The 20,782-nt window shown below is 39.1% G+C and overlaps 1 protein-coding gene across 1 annotated transcript; it reads right to left on the bottom strand.

Moving 5' to 3' along the window:
- Positions 1-5,033: 5,033 nt before the first annotated feature.
- On the bottom strand, positions 5,034-19,214 carry LOC308667136 (matrix metalloproteinase-27-like). Its single transcript, XM_081326263.1, has 11 exons — positions 19,107-19,214; positions 17,092-17,330; positions 15,846-15,994; positions 15,624-15,752; positions 13,716-13,832; positions 11,565-11,726; positions 9,865-9,985; positions 8,880-9,010; positions 7,404-7,563; positions 5,890-5,993; positions 5,034-5,169 (listed from the first exon to the last, which is right to left on the bottom strand). The coding sequence occupies exons 1-11, from the start codon at positions 19,206-19,208 to the stop codon at positions 5,069-5,071; spliced, it is 1,515 nt and encodes a 504-aa protein (XP_081182389.1). The 5' UTR covers positions 19,209-19,214; the 3' UTR covers positions 5,034-5,068.
- Positions 19,215-20,782: the final 1,568 nt, after the last annotated feature.

Here is a 20,782-nt window from a genome sequence, read left to right on the forward strand (position 1 = left end):
TTGAGTTCAATCCTTTATTTTCTTATATCTAATGGACAGAAACTTGCCAGACTAAAGCTATAGCCTTCTAACCTACTAGATATATCCTGAGAGATTCTATGGCATGGTTACCCTAGAATTTCTCCCCAATCCAGCCCATAACTGTGCAGTCACTTAATCCAGGCATGTACCACCTTTCTTTTGAGTGCACAATGCAAAAGACAGAAAAAGCTTGTCCATTTTACAGTAGAAAACCCAATTCTTAACAAACCGGCACAAGTTTTAATTACAAGATAGAATTTTTGCTATCTCTTCTCTTTTCTCACCTTCTGTTTGCATGTTTTAAGAGCAAGCTTGGTGTAATAGTTAACACAACAAACTAGAAACTGGGACTTCTAGTCCTGCTTTAGACAGATAGCCAACTGAATGGGCCAATTACAATGATTAATACATAATGGGGAATCTGCAGAAATATCACTATGCTTTTTATAGAAAAGTTGGCTGTCTTAGGTTCCTTTCTCCTCTGAAACTTACCAGAAGTTTTTCTTTGATTGAATGAGATGGGAAAGTGAGCTGAAGTTTCATCAAATTTGAGAACTGTCTCATCTGACTCTTCCTATGGCATACCAATCCTAATGAGGCATACTTTTGTTAAGAAATCCCCATGTTGTGAATGAAACTTTGGCAGGTTATGACAACAGACGGTTACGGGAACAGACGGTTCCTGTAACAAAGTGAAATTGTTTACATGGATTATTATTTTTTAAAATCCCATTTATATCCCGCCCTTCTCCGAAGACTCAGGGCGGCTTACAATCTAGCACAAATCAATGTGCTTAGCAATAGCCTTCATTCTATGTATATGCCTGCTTATTAGGGCTTTCACCCCCCCCCAGTGGCATTATTACAAAGTCAGCTTATTGCCCCCAACAATCTGGGTCCTCATTTTACCTACCTCGGAAGGATGGAAGGGTGAGTCAACCTTGAGCCTGGTGGGACGCGAACCTGCACTAATTGCAGGCAGCTGGTGTTACTTAAGGAGGCATTAGCCCACTGCTCCAACAAGAGATTATGTGAGAGGGTGGGGGTTTGGCCAGAGAAATTATTGTTTAATTCTATGAACTAGTGTCTGGGAACCTCAGAGTTAGTTTTGCTTTGACATTACCATGCCGTGTATTCAATAAACAGTAAGATTTTCGGAAATGGAATGAACCTGGAGTTTTATTTGGATTCTCGAGCTGGATGTTTGACACCCCACCCCCCCACACATAAGATGTTGTGAAATAGTAGATACCGCATTTCCTAGAAAGTAAGGCCAACCCCCCAAATAAGCCCTAGCTTGATTTTGGGGGTGGGTGGGCCTAATATAAGCGCTATCCCCAAAATAAGCCCTAGCTTTGGGGTGAGGTACACACTTAAAAATCAAACTAGGGCAGGGATAGGGTCCTGCACCGACTTACCTGGCAGCCAGGCCTCTCAGGACAAAACACTATACGGGTAGTCCTCAACTTACAACCATTTCTTTAGTGACCATTCAAAGTTACAATAGCACTAAAAAACCTGTGACATACAACCATTTTTCACACAATCTTTAAAGCATCCCGTGCAGTGGTGGGATTCAAATATGTGTACAACCGGTTCTCTGTGTGGATGCTGCTTCTGGACGTCCATTCTGGGCCTGGGCAACAAAAAATTAGCTACCAAAGTGGTGCGAACTGGCTGAATCCCACCACCGATCCCATGGCAACTGGCATGTATTTATGACAGTTGCAGTGTCATGGATTCATGTGATCATCTTTTGTGATCTTCTGACAAACAAACTCAATGGGGGAGCCAGATTCACTTAATATCTGTACTAGCTTAACAACTGCAGTGATTCATTTAACAACTGTGGTAAGAAAGATGATAAAATGGGGCAAAATTCACTTAACATCTGTCTTGCTTAGCAATGGAAATTTTGGGCTCAATTGTGGTCGTAAATCAAGGACTACCAGTATATCTATTAAAGTGATTGCAATTATGTGATTACTTAGGGTCACATTATTAGTCCTTAAGGTGCCATAGTTCATAGTTGAGCAGCAGCAAACTAACAAGGTGACTCTTTTAGAATTTATTTCAGTGGATACCTGTCTGATCATCACTGCTGCAGCATTTCCATGTGTTACATTAGCAAAATTAAAGATATACAGTGTGGGTGTTCCTAAATTCTATTCTTTTAAAAAATCAAATCAGTTGAGCATAGCCTTCTAGAATTGAATACTTGGAAGAAAGAATGAGAAAAAGGGATTTTCAAACTCTTCATAGGGTGTTAGGAATGGTCCAGATGGTGGAAATTTTAAAAAGCAGTAAATCCACTAGATGGCACAAGTGGACTGGCATACCATTCACAGATCTGAAGACACATCTTATGGAAAATAGCAAGCTATTGTACATCTGTGCTTTCTGAACATAAATCTGTTGCTTTAATTCTTTTACATATTAAAATGCTCTACTGGGCATCAGTTCCATAATAACATCTGTTCACTATTCGTGCAGGAGTGGTTGAGTTCAAAGTTCAGATCATGAAGTGATAAACGAATGGCAGAATGTTTAAATTATTTTTTTTATTCTGAATAGTTCTTCAAGGGATTTGTGATCTGCTCCAAAAGGATTTTCCTAAACATGCATGAGTGACCACAAAAATGACAAATGAAGCAGCACAAAGAAAAGTAAAGTGATGCACATTGATTTCATAATTTTGTGCACATAGATGTATGCGCACAAAAACACACGTATTAGAAAAAAAATATGCCGCACCTCTGAAGAACAGAACATATCAGAAAAATGGAGTGGAAATAAACTTAATATTCTGATGTACTTCTATAAATTTAAAATGTTCTTCATTGAAGGAGTGTGCATAGTTGTGTCATGGAGTTGAAAATGTGTTGAAAACAGACCACCAAATATTTGAGAGCTCCTACTTTCAATACTATTTTTTAAAAAACTAACATCATGGCATCCGGTCCTATCACTTCCTGGCAGATAGAATGGAAACAAATGGAAGCAGTGACAGTATTCTATTTTCTTGGGCCCCAAAATCACTGCAGAAGGTGACTGCGACTGTAATGTATTGGGGTTTTGTCTTACTAAAGGGTATCACGTGGGGTTAATTGCTGGAAGGTTGTTTAAGCAGGGAAGCTGGCTAACGGCTCCCAGCTCCTCAGACAACCTGTCTCCAGCACCACCATTGGATACTTCTAGGGCGGCAATAGGTTGCTTTAAACCTATTGGCCGCCACCTAGAGGTCAGGGTATACCGTAAATAGCTGCATTCGCAGCCCTGTTTCTCAGTTCAGTTCCTGTAAGCAAATAAAGAATGATTCTTGATGAACTTACTCACCTCATCTTGTCAATCAAGCAAAGAACCCAGTATATAACAGCAACCATGAAACTAAAAGACACATGTTCCTTGGGAGGAAAGCTATGACAAACCTAGACAACATGTTAAAAAGCAGAGACATCAACTTGCTGACAAAAGTCCATATAGTCAGAGCTGTGGTATGGCTGTGAGAGCTGGACCATAAACAAAGCCGGGCACCAAAGAATTGATGCTATCAAATTGTGGTGTTGGAGAAGACTCTTGAGAGTTCCTTGCAGTCCAAGGAGATAAAATCAGTTAATCCTAAAGGGAATTAACCCTGAGTGTCCTTTGGAAGGACAGATACCGAAGCTGAAGTACTTTAGCTACCAAATGAGAAGAGAGGACTCATTTGAGAAGACCCTGATGCTGGGAAAGATGGAAGGCAGAAGAGGAATGATGAGATGGTTAGATAGTGTCGTCAATGCAATGAACATAAATCTGGGCAGATTCAGGGAGACGGTGGAGGACAGGGGAGGCTGGCATCCCATGGTCCATGGGGTCACAAACAGTCAGACATGACTTAGTGACTGAACAACAAAAAGTCTCAATACTTCCAATAAAGGGAATTTTTTTAAAAATAGGGATGGATAGACATGATAGAGTTTTACACAACTGTGTATGCATAAAAGCAGTAGGTTCTATTTGACTGTAAAGTGCTAGTTTACTCCCTTCATTCATCTCTCCTGATTTAAAAATCCTCATTATATCATGTCTTGCCCTGAAAAATGTGTGAAACCTAATCAAAGCCTCCTTCGTTTGCTGTTCCAGATCAACACACACACACACACACACACACACACACACACACACACACACAAAGAGATGATGATGATGTTGATGTTGATGGAGGAGGAGGAGGAGGAGGAGGAGGTGGAAAAGCATGTCTTATGTACTTAGCCAAAGTAAGCTATGGTATATAATACAATGTGCAAGCACAGTTTTAAGCCCTTTGGGAATAGAGGCAATGACTTTATGCTGACTGGATTTGCAAATCATGTCATTTGTTTAACTAGTTCACAAACAAGAATAAAAAAACGGATTTTTCCTGACCGAAACTTGTTAACATGTCTCTTTATCTGAAGGCTGGGTTTCCCGCGTTACATCTACTCAGAACCTTCAACCCAACTTTATTAAGTAATATTTTTCTAAGTGTAACTTCTGCACCCTGTATTTAATATGAAAAACATTTTCTAATATAACACTTTGTTTTTGTTATTTTCTTGTCTTATTTTAAAAGCAAATGGTGTTTTTTGTAAAATGGCAAATCTATTTCAGAATGCATAGCGTTAAATTGGCAATCTTGCGCATATTCCCCAGCCACTACATATCTCAGAAGTTAGTGTTGCTTATTAGGTTACAATCATGCCTACTGTGTACAAATCACAGCAGAAAATGCAAACGTTCTTTATAAGCAGTTAAATGTCTTGTTAAAGCTTTATATGCACTGAATAAATACAGATGTTTAAAAAAAGATCACATTTTATAACTAAACAGGAGCACGTAACAGTTTTGCAACCATCCTGAGGACAGCAAAAAGCTAATTTTCAATATTTCTTTACTACCATCTAGTGATCCTCTGAATTTTTGCTTCCCAAATGTATTATCTGTGATATATAACAATTCATAGTTGTTTAACAGAATCATCTGTATACTATTTTCGTCTTACAGGAACTGTCTTTTAAGACAATTTCTAGCAATTAAGCCAGCTGTTGCTCTTCATTACACGAATCACTCGTTTAGTCTTCGGATCAAATTCCCACTGCCTGGACCCATGGAAAAAATAGAAAAAACCTAAAAGGAAAGATACTGTATTATAGAAAAATGATAGAAACATGACATCGAAACAGTGCCATCTGTTTTTTAAAAAACATGGATGGCATGAGGCAGGCTTTGTAAATTTATAAACCAATAGAGGAGAATATTTGTAGCTCAGGGCTGAATTGTTGAATTGAACTGCTAACACTGATGATGTTACCCAGTGAAGGAATGAAATGTCTGCAAGAAAACAACCAAGTTCAAAGAAGGATCCCTCCCTCCAAATTTGTAAATGCTGTGTAGGAAATATAATAGACAAAGGATTAGTAGAGGCAGTCTCTGCTCTTTCAGCTGTGTGGTGATTGTAGACATGATGCTAAGGCAAGCTCAAAAGTGACAAATCTTTGCAAGTTTCATTCAAAAATATGAACTTAATTCAAAGCCTTTTTATTTGTTTCTGAATAAGATTTCTGCATTTCAGCTTTTAGTCCTTAATACTGACTACAGAAGACCACTGTATAAAGCGTACCAACATGCCGTTTAGTGAAACTGCTTAAGTTTCCTTGTTAACCAATTTTTCTTTATAAAGGTAATTATAAGTGAATTGTCTTGTGATGCAGTATAGTACTTTTAAGTACCACTGCCATGGGAAAGTGACATACAAATAAATAATGATAGTAGACAAGTTCCTATGTCTGTGAGCAAGTCCATGATCCATATTTTAGATCCACATTAGAAAATGCCTTTTTCCCTTACCATTGAGCTGGAAGGCAGCATCAATCTTCTCATCAATTGCAGGAAAATCGTCTCTTATATTCCTTGGATAATCCTCATCCATGGACTGAGTATTTTCATCATACCTGAAAAATACAATTTAAAGAACATATTAGATGCAAGATGTGCCTGGTGCAAATTCAGCCCATGGTCCTAGTGTAAGATGGCACTTAGCACTTAGACATATATACTGCTTAACTTCATAGTGCTTTACAGCATTCTTTGAGTGGTTTACAGAGTCAGCATATTGCCCCCAACAATCTGTGTCCTCATTTTACCGACCTTGGAAGGATGAAAGACTGAGTCAACCTTGAGCCGGTCAGAATCAAACTCCTGGCAGTGAGCAGAATTAGCCTGCAATACTGTATTCTAACCACTATGCCATCACACAGATAGTGAGAACAGCTGTTGGTGTAATATGTAACGATGGAATAGATACAAGAGAACAGATTCAGGTGGAGAACAATGCAATACATCACAAATGACTCACATTCTATTTGCTGATTGTTTGGAAAGTAACGGAAAGTAATATATAAATATTTGTAAATGTAGGAAATATATTTACATAAATATTGATTTATGTATTCATGAATATATTTATGAATATAATTCATATCCATATTCTGCTTTTCATATCAGTACATTTGGATGCAGTGTTTGTTAGTGCTTTTGTGTTATGTTTAGGGTGTGAACAGTTGCTTTAGAAGATGAAATCTATTGTCACATATGAGTTCTAGAACAAGGATGCATAAAAATTGTGACAGGGGTTGAAAGCTGAGGTATGCTAGCTTCATTTGAGTGTGGGGGAAAGTAGACTATGACCAAAAAGTGGATAATGCTAAAATAAAAAATTGAATTTGGTTTGATGTGAGATAAAGCTAAATTTGTTTTGGTTTAAACACGAACAATTAAAGTTGAAAATAATTAAATACAGTTAAAGAATTGTTTACAATGTACATAATATTAATACTTGTCTTTTCTCCTGTAAAAAATCTGAATTAAAAAAATTATTTTTGAAGGTATCCCAGGACTGCACCAATGAGCCGAAGGCTGTAGGCTGTAGGTTGTGCATTTCCTTTTCAGATAAACATATTAAAAGTTTGTGTATATATATATATATATATGGGCCCACCACTCACACAAATGGAGGTACACATGCTTGCCCACCCACTGCACACACTAGTGGAGCTACATGTGTGCACACCTCACCCGCTGCTTCTGTGGCCTGGTCCTGAAAGATCCGTAGCCCAGTGGTGGGCCACAGCCTCGGGGTTGGGGACCCCTGCTTTAAAAGTCTTTTTTATTTTCCTTTCCCTTCTTTCTGAATGTACTCTGCATTTTCTTTTACTATTGTTATTAAAACAATAATAAATAATCGATAAAATATTTTTAAAATGGTACTTAAAAATCACTTTAATATCTCCCTTCCATCTTTTCTTCCTAAGGCTCAGTGTGACTTTTATTATTTTTCAAAGGGGTTCTTTAAGAGAACTTACCTCCAGTAATGGTTACCAACAAAGAAATAAGTTTTTCTAGTATCTTTATCAAAAACAGCAGCATCAATTTTCTCTGTGCTTGTTGGGAATCCCAACTTGTCAATGGGCTGGGGATACCCAGGCTGCATTTGAAGCCCACTAATCATCCAGAATTTATTACCTGTTGAAAGATATAGGAGGAAAAAAGGTCAAAGGTTTTCAAATTTAATAATCTCCATTGTTTGTCTACCTGACTGTTGATCTGCCAGTATACATCTATCTATCTATCTATCTATCTATCTATCTATCTATCTATCTATCTATCTATCTATCTATCTATCTATCTATCTATCTTTCGATCGATCTAATTTTTTTATTTATTTATTATTTTAATCCCATTTATATCCCGCCCTTCTCCGAAGACTCAGGGCGGCTTACAATCTAAGCACAAATCAATGTGCTTAGCAATAGCCTTCATTCTATGTATATGCCTGCTTATTAGGGCTTTCCCCCCCCCAAGCGGCATTATTACAAAGTCAGCTTATTGCCCCCAACAATCTGGGTCCTCATTTTACCTACCTCGGAAGGATGGAAGGCTGAGTCAACCTAATCTATGTCTATTTATCTATATCTATCTAATCAATTTAAATGAATGATGGCTGCCCCTCTAAGTATAAAGGTAAAAGTTCCCCCACACATGCGTGCTAGTCGTTTCCGACTCTAGGGGCCGGTGCTCATCTCCGTTTCAAAGCCAAAGAGCCAGCGCTTGTCTGAAGATGTCTCCGTGGTCATGTGGCTGGCATGACTAGACGCCAAACGCTGCTACCTTCCCACCGTAGTGGTCCCTATTTTTCTACTTGCATTTTACGTGCTTTCGAACTGCTAGGTTGGCAGAAGCTGGGACGAGTAACAGGCGCTCACTCTAAGTATATAGGACTCTTTATTTTTCATTAATTTCATTAATTCATTTATTCTATTTAAAACACTTATAGCCACCCATCTTTTAACCAACTGTGGGCAGCTCTCAGTCGTTTTCTTAAAGCAAAACCCAGTGTGAGTTCTATACAAGAGTCTTTCATCAAAAGCAAACATTCTTCTTCATTTACAGAATCCTTTCAGTTTGCATGTCCCTGTCTTAAATCTCCCTTAGTTCCTACACCCAGGCAAGCTATTAGCCAGCTCAGGAGAGCTATGTCAAATCATCATGCAGATTTTTGCTCCTTCGCCACAAATGAACTTGACTATTAGCCTTGAAAATTCAGTGCCATCTCTGCTTTTGTCTAACCCCCCCTTTTTTGCTTTTCTTTTTCTTATTTACATCTCGTTTCCTCTTCTCCAACAGCTGGTTGCTAGAGACATTACTATTCTCAGAGACCCAAATGGTATGTTTGCACAGAGCTTTTGAAATTAGTGCAGGAGCCATATGTATCACTCCAGGACTGCAGGTTTTTCATTCCTAAACTTCTAATTCAAATAACATAAGCCTTAATGTCTTACCTTTAAAGAAAAAAACCTGATCATTCATATTTTCATAAGCTGCCTGGATTCCAGATGGCAGCAGAGGTGACAAAGTAGAAATTGATTCCAAGTCCACTTCAGAGCTAGTAGGATACACTCTCCAGATGTTCCTGCAAAGAATATGATGGTGCATTTCCTATTACTAAAAATAATTATTTTGTGAATTAAAACAGGCAACTGGTCCTATGGTAAATCAATTTACTAATAAAGGGAAAAAGTCTAACAAAGTCAGAAGGGTATAATTAGGGACAAAAGCTGAACATAAGAACACCTTATGGTGCAATGGCTTGTATATTTACTCAGAAGTAAGGCCCCCTATGTTTTCTGGAGAGTCATCCTAGTTAGATTTCAGGCTTCAAGGACTAAGAAAATAAGAATCCTTTTGAGCTAGAAACCTATAGTTCTGTAATCTAATGGTTGAGCCATGTATTATTTGATGCAAATCCTACCTTGATTGTTTCCCTCTAATTTCTAATCCACGTGCAATTTGGAAGAAAATAATCTTGGTGTTATTCTAAGGTTTATAGTGAGTAAATAAATTACTTACAGTTACAATTATGTTTTAATGGAACAAAGTTGCCAGCTTTCTGCAATGGAGTCAGAAAAGTATGATGAGGCAAAAGGCCTATGGACATCCTCAGTCATCCAGGTCATGGCTGCTCTGTTTTTCCCCAGAGATAACTGGACTTTCTTTGTTTTTCCTTGAAGATGTTTCACTTCTCATCCAAGCTTCTTCATTTCAAAACTGAAGAATCTTCTTAAATGAGAAGCGAAAATGTCTTCAAGGAAAAATCAAAAAGAAAAAGAACCTTTGGGACAACTATGATGAGGCAACAAATGAACACTAGGTGGGGGTCGAGAGTGGAAAAGATTTTATTTTCAATGTCAAGCTATTCAACATGCCACATATGTACTACGCAACAATTCCTTCTTTCTCCTTTTATAGTAAGCGAATCCTGTTTACCTTCCCTTAAAAAATATCACTTCTCTTCGGAAGGTAGTGATGGCATCAAACTTTAGCTTGGGATCACAAGCTTTTGATACTGTTGGCTTCACTGGTTCATTTGAAGGATTTTGTGATGGTCCTAAAATAATCAGATGGAATATGATTAATCATAACACTTATTCTCCAAGTGGAAAGATTGTGGACAAATGGAGCGAATTATGCAATATATGCAATTTTTATCTAATTACAGAATTGCATCATTTCCAGAATGCTTTCATGACACACATAATGTCATCATGGGCTTGTTTTGGATGCTCATGTTCAGACCTAATTATTGCTTGCAATTTCTCTGTATTGTCACAATAATTCAACAGGTTGGTCTTGCCAGCGTACTATCTGTGTTCTCATGTTGAACTAAACCATGATATATATAATCATAGCTTGTTGAATACGCAATGATCTCCTGAGTTCACACAAGATGCAAAGCCAAAGGAAAATTAACAGTATCGTGGTATGCCCAAACATAGTATATCATATTGAATTTGCAGGGGATTTTTGAAACTAATCATATTCCTGTTGCTTTTGCAAGCAATAAAGTAGGCAGGCCTGGCATAGCAACTGTGACCTTGGCAACTATAAACACCAACATAAAGGTTTTGTGTTTCAGAATTTGAAAGGGTTTTATTTTTTTTAACCCAAGAAGTTTCCGTTCTCCTATATTTCTGGTTAGGAGGGATGGCTTTTGTTCAACCTGGTTTATCTCGGCTGGGGCAACTTCAGCCAAGGCCTGCAGTATCTGGAACTTGGCCATTCTGAATATCTATCATTAATATTAAACTTTCGGAAAGCAATGGAGAATCAATTAAATAAATATACCTGTACAACATGAAGCATAAGAGAGGAAAATGCTAGTATCTTTTTTTTAATGTGAAGAGGATGAAGGGGTGCCTATTTCAGCAATGATTTGGTGTAAGATGTGGGGGAAGGAGAAGGTATTCATTAATTGGCTAACCTAAAATGATAAAAACTAGTTTGCTTGACAGAAGTTTCTTGGATGAGAAGCCAAACGTCTTCAAAGAAAACATGGTAGTCCAGTTGCCTCATGAAAAAAGCACCTTTGGATAGTTTCCTTGACACTTCTCTGAAAGTTATAAGAAACTCAATCATACAGGAACTCATGAATTCAAGGTAGTCCTTCTTTAGTGACCCTTTGACCAATTACAACAGCACTGAAAAAAGTGACTTATGATCTTTTTCCCACACTCGTTGCAGCATCCCCATGGTCACAGGATCAAAATTCGGATGCTTGGCAGCTGGTATGTATTTATGAGGGTTGCAGGGTCCCGGGGTCATGTGAACACCTTTTGTGACCTTCTGACAAGCAAAGTCAATGGGGAAGCCAGATTCACTTGACAATCTTGTTAGTAACATAACAACTGCAGTGATTCATTCAACAATTATGGCAAGAAAGATCATCAAATGGGGCAAAACTCACTCAACAACTGTCTTGTTTAGCAACCAAAATTTTGGACTCAATTGTGGTCATAAGTCTAGGACTATCTGTAGTCAAAAGGACCTGGAAAAATACTGGACATGCTTTCCAACATTCCTTTCTTACATCATACTAGCATGTCAGATGACCCATGAGACTCCTTTAATTTTTGTTCATAATTATAATTTGTTATCATCCATTTCTGATCATCTGTTTTTTTTCTTACCATAAATGGCCTGAATAGCATTAATATCATCTTCAGACAGTGGGGACTCATCAGGGTCAATGGGCTTATAATTGGGGAACATCAGGGCTCTTGGATCATTAGAATGTGCGAGGCCAAGTACATGCCCAATCTCATGTGCAGCAACAAGGAACAGGTTAAATTCTAAATAAATAAAAAAATAAACCAATAAAACATAATTATACATGGATTGTAGATGCATACCTAAGTTCCACTGAGTTCCATGGGATTCAGTCTCAAGTAAATGCACATATGACTTCTCTATTTGGGGCTTATGTGGAGAGAATGAGATATTTGTAATACATGCATATAATATGCCAAAGAACTTCACAAAGAATTACATACCAGAACACTGTTTTATTTATGTAAGGAACAGTTATTTTTTTCAAAATCCATAATTTACCTATATTCAAGAGAACCAATTTGGTTGAGTAGTTAAGCTGGGAGACCATGAGAAACTAACTGGATGACTTTGGACCAGACAATCTCAGCTCTAGGAAGAATGACTGGCAAGCCATTTTTGAAAGTACCAATAAAAGTGAATATTTGTAGCTCAGGATTGAAATGAGGGGTTTTCGGTGATCTCTGAGCTTGGTTGTTTTCTTGTAGATATTTTATTACCCAAATTAGGTAACACTGATGATGCTAACCTAGTTTGGATAATGAAATGTCTGCAAAACAACAACAACAACAACAACCAAGCTCAGAGACCACCAAGGACCCCTCATTTTTGAAAGTGTTGCTGATAAAATTCCATGACTTGTTCCTGTAGTTCAGGCCTCAGGACTTGATGAACTAATACAACAATTCTAATGTTAAAGTGTTCTTAGGTGTCCTTGCAAGCAATCATGGCTGGGCCTGGAGCAATTGATTCCTATATCCCAATTCCCAACATTTTCAGGGCATGATGGTCAAGGCAGATTGTGGTGGGATATTTGTTTTTCCACTCTGTTCAATGCAGTGGATTGTAATAATCCCCATTATGTTTGTAATCATTTCCACTGACAGCCATGCTGAACATGACAGCAAATCAGTAGGGTAGCTCCGGGGCTCACATAGAAGATGGACACCCAAATCAGATGAGTTTGGGAAAAAAGGATAAATGGATCTAATCTTTTCAAAGCTGTCCATCCTTACTCCTTTTTTGCCCATAGAACAGTGATGGCAAACCTATGGCATGCGTGCCAGAGGCGGCACTCAGAGCCCTCTTTGTGAGCACACCTGCCGCCACCGCCAGCAGCTTGTGCAGGTCCATTAGGCTACTGCCGGTGCCCAGAGCGGCAGCCCCACCCAGCACAAAGGAGGTGAAGCAACCGGCTAGCAAGCTCGAGTAGAGGTGGTAGAGCATGCCCCCATGCACTCGCTGGCCTCTGTGTGTGGGGGCTGATAGTGTCAGGCAGCATCCACCCCTGCCTCGCCTTGCCTTGCCCTGCAGCAATGGCATCACCACCCTACCCCCAGCCTCACCCTGCAGGATGAGCCTCCTGCCCACTGCTCTACCCACCAGAGACCCCCTGGATCTCCCCCAATCCTGCCCAGCCCCCACACACAGGATCCCCATGAGCAACATCAAGGTGGCCATGCCCACCCTGGCCATGCCCACCCAGTGCCATACCAGCACAGCCATGCCCACCCAGTGGGCCACGCCCCCCATCCCCCATGAGGGCACCACAATGCTGATGCAACCCTGGCACTTTGTGATAAATAAGTGGGTTTTGGGTTACGGTTTGGGCACTCGGTCTCTAAAAGGTTCGCCATCACTGCCATAGAACATTCATTTTGGGGCTTTGCATGTGTTAACTCTGGCTGATGAAGCTCCATCAGCAGTTTTCTGGCTTCCCATCCAGTGTGAGCTCCAGCTGAAGTTGAGAACTGTATTGATGGTCAAGAGAGACCAATTCCTTATCCAAGCATTTACTATAATTTTATATTGGAAGCTGAAGAACTCCATACAAAGAAAACTTACAAAAAAGTTTCAGTCAGCCATAGGTGTTCATTTTTAAAAAAATGCAAGAAGAACCTTGCATTGGTGTAGACTGTTTCCACTGCCATAAGTACTGATAAAATCATATTCCCCCATTTTTACAAGGAAGAATTCCTTTGTAGAGTGGAGTGGAGAATCTTTAAACTTACTAATGGTGGAGTAAGGGAGAGGAACAGCAGAAGAATGCAGCTTTGGGGCTTTTTTCAAAACAGGAGTCCTGTCATCATCTGCTGGAGCAACAGGAGAATTTCTAGATCTTCTTTGCTCTGTAAATAAATGAAGGAATAATGTCACTTTCAACTAATCCTAGTTCTGAGTGATAGGAGCAAGCCATAAAATAATCAGAATAATTAGAGGTGAGATTTCCCCCTCCCTGTTTTCCTTTTGATGGAGTTCCTACTTACTTATTTATCTTGGTTAGCTGTAAAACCTGCCTTTGTCTCAAAAAAACCTCATGGATGAAAAAGTTTCCTTCAAACTTACCATCCCACAATAACTGAATTTACGTACAGGTAGTCCTCAGCTTATGACCCATTGCTTAGCAACCATTTGAGTTATGGCGGACCCCAAAAATGGTACTTATGACCTGGTTTCAAAGTTCTGATGTCCACCCACTTTCTGAAGTTATGTGACTGCATTTTGGATGCTCAGCAACCAGCCTACAATTACATACAGCCATTTGCAGTGCCCTGTGGTCATATGATTACAATTTGCAACATTACAACAGCCAGTGTTTACTTCCAGTTTCTGGAAAAATGGACCCATAGTCAACAATAGGTTTGCTTAAGGAATGTTGTTGTTGTTGTTATTATTATTATTATTATTATTATTATTATTATTATTATTATTATTATTATTATTATTATTATTATTATTATTATTATTTATTAAATTTTTATACCGCCCTTCTCCCGAAGGACTCAGGGCGGTGTACAGGGCAATAAATATCAGAATATAAATACAAAAGTTAAAAGAAGTTAAAAGAATTAAATAATCATGCCCAATATAATACAATGATTAAAACTATGTTAAAATTAGATCCAACCCTAAACCCATCAAACCAGGCCAGATTGTTCAAATAAATAAGTTTTTAAATCGCGCCGGAAGGAGCGAAGGTCGGGGGCCATCCGGAGCTCAACCTGCAAGCAGTTCCATAGGTCTGGCGCGCCCACAGAGAACTCCCTCCCCCTGGGGGCCACCAATCAACATTCTCTGATCGGAGATACCCTGAGGAGGCCCACTCTGTGGGAGCGCACTGGACGGAGGGAGGTTGATGCCGGCAGCAGGTGCTGCCGTAGGTAATCCGGACCCATGCCATGTAGGGCTTTATAGGTCATTACCAGCACCTTGAATCTCACCCGGAGGGCAACTGGCAGCCAATGCAGCTCACGGAGCAGAGGTGTAACATGGGAGTATCGGGAGACCCCCACCACCACTCGCGCGGCTGCATTCTGCACCAGTTGAAGCTTCCGAGTGGTCCTCAAGGGCAGCCCCATGTAGAGAGCGTTGCAGTAGTCCAAACGAGAGGTCACGAGCGCATGAGTGACTGTACGCAAGGCATCCCGGTCTAGATAGGGCTGCATCTGGCGCACCAGGCGAACCTGGGCGAAGGCCCCCCTAGTCACAGCTCCTATATGATCTTCTAAGGAGAGCTGTGAATCTAGAAGGACCCCCAAGTTGCGAGCCCGATCTATGTGGTGTTCATATAATGACCATGGATTATACTTAATAACTACCCTGTTTGCTTTACGATCAACACATTTGCTTAACAGCCACTTTAAAAAATGTCATATAATTGAGTCCAGTCACGTTGGGACCCATTTTATGACCGTCATGACTTACAACCGTAATTGTGAGCTCACAGTCGTAACATGAGCATTGCCTATAATTGTAAGCTCCATACTTGGTTCAGTGGAATTCAGCTCAGATAACCATGTAGTCGTACACATTTTAATGCCTGCACTATTATTCTGGATTGTCTTCTTTGGAGGATTGTCTACAGCTACAGTTAAAATAGCTCTTGCAACTTCAAAACTGAAAGGTTTATTACTACTTACCATACAAACTGGCTACCCAAGTTTCATCCTCATCAAAATGCACATTTCCACGGAAGTAATGACCGGGAGGGAAAGCATGCCCAAGGACACCAAGGGGTCCATCAAATTGCCGCGGGCAGCGGCCATGCACTGAAAGACAACATGATATGAGATTACTCACACTTTGTCATAAAAAGAGCTTAAAGAAACTTAAAGTTGCTGTGGGATTTAAGGTGCTACTACCTCTTGTTGCAAACTCTATCGTGATGTCCGCTCTCCCTCTGTGAATCCTGTTGAAAGTCAAAGGCGTCACCTTACTCCAAACTTCAAAAGCCTTCTTGATGGAGGCATCCACATCTGCTCTCCTCATGTCAGGTGTGTAATTCATAATTCTAAGAAAATTATAATGCAGAACACTTTCTCACTGAAACAGTTTGGTCTAGTTCAGGGGTAGGCAACCTTGGCTGGCTCAGGAATTCTGGGAATTGAAGTCCACGAGTCATAAAAGAGCCAAGGTTGTCTACCCCTGGTCTAGTTGTTAAAGCACCGGGCTAGAAATTGGGAGACTGTGAGTTCTAGTTGCTCCTAAGGCATGAAAGCCGGTTGGGCGACCCTGAGCCAGTCATTCTTTCCCAGCCTAATCCACCTCACAAGGTTGTTGTTGGAGTGAAAATAGTAGAAGGGAGGGGGCATTAGGTATGTTTGCTGCCTTGAGTTATTCATAAAATTAATAAAGGTGGGAAAAACAGTTAAAAAATCATTTGCACTACTCTGGCAAATAATGATCTGGACTGAAAAATGAATATGCAAGTCAGAAGCAAGTAGATTGAGACAAATGGCTACAATTTTTCCAATTCATGTTGCCCAGTTCCAGGATAGAATTATTCATATGACCTTTATTTTTTTATTGAGATGTGAGCAAAATGAATTCCCTTTCCCGCTGCCTAAGGCATTTTCTTCCAGTGAATTATTTTTGCAAAACAGGACTATCCAAGGCTAGGTTTGGGGGTATAGTGAGTAGGGCTAAAGCATAAGTTAGTTTCCCTTTTATTTCATTTCATTTAAATTATTAAACCAAATCAAATTAAATGGATTAATATGGTTCGTGCCTAGGCTTGCACTTAAAAATTTCTCTTTTCTATCATATTAAAAAATACTATTTATACTGAACTTTAAAGTTCTCCCAAACTTTCAGGAGAAACAATGCAATTCCAAAATCCTAAATTGTATATCTATATTGTAAATGTTCAAGTTTGGTTTTTTGCAGTTTAAAATAAAGTTTTAATAGTGACATTTAATTTTCAGTATTTTTCAACTTATAAATGCTGAGTTTATGACAAAATCATTGTTACTTAAGATCTATTATGTATACAACTAAGGAGGTACTATGTTATTCTTATCTGATGCATGTGGACATAATTCAGGGGATATCTCTAAGAATTTCTTGATGTCATCTCATTTATTTGGTCTATCAATAAAATATTTTCACCTGTATGTGAGCTTGGTTTTTCTCCATCCAGGAAGAGCCAGGACATATTGTCCAATATCAGGAACACCACATCGTGGTTGTTGCATAACTTCTAGCGTCTCAGCATCAACCTTTCCTGTTACATTCAATCTAAAAAAGTCTTGCATTTGTTTGATTTTATCCACAAAGGATAAATTATTTATCTTCCAGCCTCGCTGCCTTAGATCAGCTTTTTGCTCATAAAACTGGTTGATATATGCCTGATGAAAACAGAAAAGCATGTAGATATACAAATTAATACATGATTTTCACATTAATTTGTTATACACTATAACATATTTTATGTTTGGCTGGTAGAATTGTAATGGCATATTCATTTTTTGCAATTTCTTAGCAATATTGCTACAGGTAGTCCTCAACGTATGACCACAATTGGGAACAGAGTTTCCATTAGTAAGTAATTTGATCATTAGGTGAATTGCACCGGATTTTATGACATTTTTGCTATGGTTATTAAGCAAATCAGGTGGTCATTAAGTGGCCATTGACTTTGCTTGTTAAAAACTCCTTGGAAACACCGCAAGTGACCATCATGGGACCCTGGGATGCTGCAGCCATTGTCAATACATGCCTGTTGTCAAACACTCAAATTTTGATCATGTTACTGCAGCAGTCATATATCTGAGGACTGGTCATGTCACTTTGTTCAGCATCACCATAAGTTTGAGCAGTTGTAAAACAAATGATCCTGTCCATGTTAGGAGTTAATACTGAGTGAAGGTGTCTGCTCTGCCTGCCATTCTCCCAAATACAAGATTTAATCCATATATCTGTTGATGTGACTTGTCAGAATGCCAAGCTGACATGAATTTTGGAATTTGCCTGACCTAAAATGTCAACGGTTTAGTTGTGGCTCTTATTTGCTGAGATTAATTGTGCTTCTTTATGAGCTGAGATTTAAGGAATGCTCATCACATCTTGTGACTGTCAGTTGACCGTCATATATACAGGTAGTCCTTGGCTTAGGACATTTCAGCCCAAATTTCTGATGCTAAGTGAGACAGTTGTTAAGTGAACTTTGCCCCATTTTATGACTTTTCTTGCCACAGTTGTAATACAATTGTTAAATGAATCTGGCTTCTCCGTTGACTTTGCTTGTCAGAAGGCTGCAAAAGGGGATCACATGACTCGGGGACACTGGAATTGTCATAAATATGAGTCAGTTGCCAAGCACATGTCAGTTGATCATGTGACCATGGGGATGCTGCAATGGTTGTAAGTATGAAAAAATGGTCATAAGTCACTTTTTTCAATGCCATTGTAACATCAAATGCTCACTAAATGAACTGTTGTAAGCGAGGACTACCCATATGTTCATGCATGTCTTTTGTCAATTTCCTATTTCTTCATCCTATGTAGACGTTTTTACTGTCTTTGCAACATATGTGATAGGTGATCTGTGTTTTTTGGGATTGGGGTAGCATTACTTGATCTTTGGAGTTGCATTAACACAGGGGTCTTCAAAGTCGGCCCTTTTAGGACTCATGGACTACAACTCCCAGAATTCCTCAGCCAGCGTGCTTGACTGAGGAATTCTGGAAGTTGAGGTCCATCAGTCATAAAAGGGCCAAGTTTGAAGACTCCTGCATTAACATAACCATTACAACCTATGAAAAAGGATAACTACCCCGCCACCATACATCACAAATTTCTCACTACAATTTCTGTACAATTTCTGTAACAACTGTTCAAAATTAGGATGACGTCTTAAGCAAAGTCAGAGCATCAGAACTCAGATAAGTAAGGGAAGAAACAACACTTTAATCAAGGACCAATTAAAAAAAACCAGACTCCAAACGAGACTGGCAAGGCAAGTTCCTACATTATAAAACCAGCAAACCTCCCTCTCCTATGCACTGAGGTTGTTACATAGACCGGTAACTAAACATTTGCAGGAAAACAGCAAGCTCAAAAAATATGAAGAACCCAACAGTTCAGCCCAAGTTCAGTTCAGTTCAGCCCAGTGGCATTGTTACCTGTGCAAGCTGTTGGTTTTGTTCTTCGCTTCTCTTCTCTGAAAGGATGGGGAGTCCATAAGAAAATGCAATACACCAAAATAAAAGCAAAGTATGTTTCATCTTAAAACTGGGTCGCCTTGTTTACAGAACAGCAAAGTTTCTGCCTCAGCTATTGTGGCTCATCTGGCTTTCAAATTTTTATGCTTTATGTTTCATAAAGCCAGCTGTGGACTGACTCAACATTTCATCATGTTCTGATTAGCAATAGAAAGCACATACAGCCAGGAGAAGGTGTCACAGTGCAAGTAGACTTAAAATCTTGATTATATAAAACTTTATAGCACTGAACTAGCAGAAATACTTTCTAAGTCTCTCTGGCTACCTTTAAATATCTTTCAATTTCTTAAGGTGTGCCTTTTACATATACAGTATTGCAACTCCTACCCACACTGTAACTAAACTAACATATTACACTAATCATTACATTAATGTGGTTTTTTCATTGTTACATGAGGTTAGGCATTGTGGTCCATAAACTATGATTTATACAACAGTGTGTAGTGTAGCCATACCCAGTTCTTTCAACTGTTCTTCATATGTTGTAGTCTTCAGGCCTTTAATCATCTTAGCTGCTCTTCTCTGAACTTTTCCCGAAGTCTCAACATCTTTTTTGTATGATTATTACTAACTTATTCATGGATAAATTCCTATTTTATATTTATGTGAGGAAAACCGAGTAGCCTTCACTACTCTGCCAACAAGCAAGGGATGGAAAGAGTGAATGAGACAGAGGCAGTAAAATGTGTTATGTTTAGTCTGATACTATAAACTTCCACTATTCAGATGCGTACTTGGGTACTCGATGGAGAAATAACACTTTTGATCTTTCTCCCCAGCAGCTGTTACTCATTTTGAATTCATCATTAACCACAAGAGTGTAGTATTTCCTCTGTTGAGTAATGTAGCATAATATGTCTCAAAAAAATCACACAATGCCTGACAATTTGTTTCTGATTGAGTGGTGCTGATGACTCGGCATTCTGAAAGATACCGAGATGCTAATGAAAGAAACCCTTTGATTAGCCATTTGACTTCTTTTTTTTATGGGGGAAGGACAGATTTCCTCATGTAGTAAAAGAGAAAATACTGTCTGATTTGGAAGAGAGTAATCGTGAATCAAACATATATAATTTCCAAGGAAATAGCACATGTTCATATACAGAAACAGGTTTGGGCAGGTTAGTAACACTAAACTTGATAGCTGGTTTAACATGGCTTTTTCCACACAGTGGTAGAAACTATGCCTGCATAATATGCTCTGACCCCATAATTCTGCCTTAGTGATAAGACTGGTGATTAGTACTAACATAACAGATGATTAAGTCAAGTTAAAGTACAACAATTGGTGCTGATCCTAATCTAACAATGAAAATTCCCTTTTATGACCCTGTAATCCCTTAATTTAGGGTAGAGTTGGGGCAACTGGAGGGAGCTGAGCATTTACTGGCGAGATGCCCTTCCTGATGCCATACAGAGTTCACAGCAGATATTTTTTCTTTGTGCCCTAGGAAAGAGAGTCATCTGCTGCTACCTAAGATTGAACTTTCAACCTTCCAAGTGAGAGGTGAGTGTCTTCACCACTAGGGCACCATGCCACTTAGATCCTAATTCAACAATCAGTCCGCTAAATATGG

The sequence above is a fragment of the Vipera berus genome, assembly GCF_964194415.1.
Source record: "Vipera berus genome assembly, chromosome: 4".
In the NCBI taxonomy this organism is placed as follows: Eukaryota; Metazoa; Chordata; class Lepidosauria; order Squamata; family Viperidae; genus Vipera; species Vipera berus.